The sequence below is a fragment of the Penaeus monodon genome, chromosome 33 (genome assembly GCF_015228065.2).
Source record: "Penaeus monodon isolate SGIC_2016 chromosome 33, NSTDA_Pmon_1, whole genome shotgun sequence".
In the NCBI taxonomy this organism is placed as follows: Eukaryota; Metazoa; Arthropoda; class Malacostraca; order Decapoda; family Penaeidae; genus Penaeus; species Penaeus monodon.
Genome location: NC_051418.1, coordinates 32,643,875 through 32,644,398, shown reverse-complemented (window position 1 = coordinate 32,644,398; position 524 = coordinate 32,643,875). Strand labels below are relative to the sequence as shown.

At 40.8% G+C, this 524-nt stretch overlaps 1 protein-coding gene across 10 annotated transcripts in view; it reads right to left on the bottom strand.

The window, feature by feature from the left end:
* LOC119594394 (ATP-dependent 6-phosphofructokinase-like) overlaps positions 1-524 on the bottom strand; it is a 21,652-nt gene that overhangs the window by 11,369 nt on the left and 9,759 nt on the right. For all 10 annotated transcript variants that reach the window (XM_037943460.1, XM_037943465.1, XM_037943462.1 and 7 more), the window contains 2 exons: positions 397-489; positions 10-162 (listed from right to left, as the gene is read on the bottom strand). In XM_037943460.1, coding sequence (XP_037799388.1) covers positions 10-162; positions 397-489 — 246 coding nt within the window. The remainder of the gene's footprint in view (positions 1-9; positions 163-396; positions 490-524) is intronic.

Below are 524 nucleotides of genomic sequence, written 5' to 3'. Positions count from 1 at the left end.
CCCCAGTACCTGCATAGCTCGAGCAACAGCCTGGGTCTTCAGCACACAAGCCATCAGAGGAACACGAACAGCCTGGTTGCCGTCCAGGGAGATGACACAAGGTTCTGTGTCTGAGGTGGCTTCCATGAGGGCCAGAACAGCTTCAGCACCCATACGACAACCCTGATAATTGCAAATATTTGGTCATATATACATATTACTTATGCTTTGGCTTGCTTTTCTCTTTTATTATGAATAAACCTTTCATAAAATAGAATGGACCTTAACATTTCAACATACTCTTTTTTACAGCTGTTGAAAGAGACATGAATAAGAATAAAAAAATAAGGCAAGCCATAATCTTGCACAGTATTACATATCAGTGAATATAACCATACATAACAATTCAAAGCTTACCAAAAGACGATCAAAGGCAGAAGGTGAACCACCGCGCTGGACATGACCCAACACGGTGATGCGAGTGTCAAAACCAAGCTGGTCAACAATAACCTGGGAAAAAGCAATATAAAATTACTTGCATTATG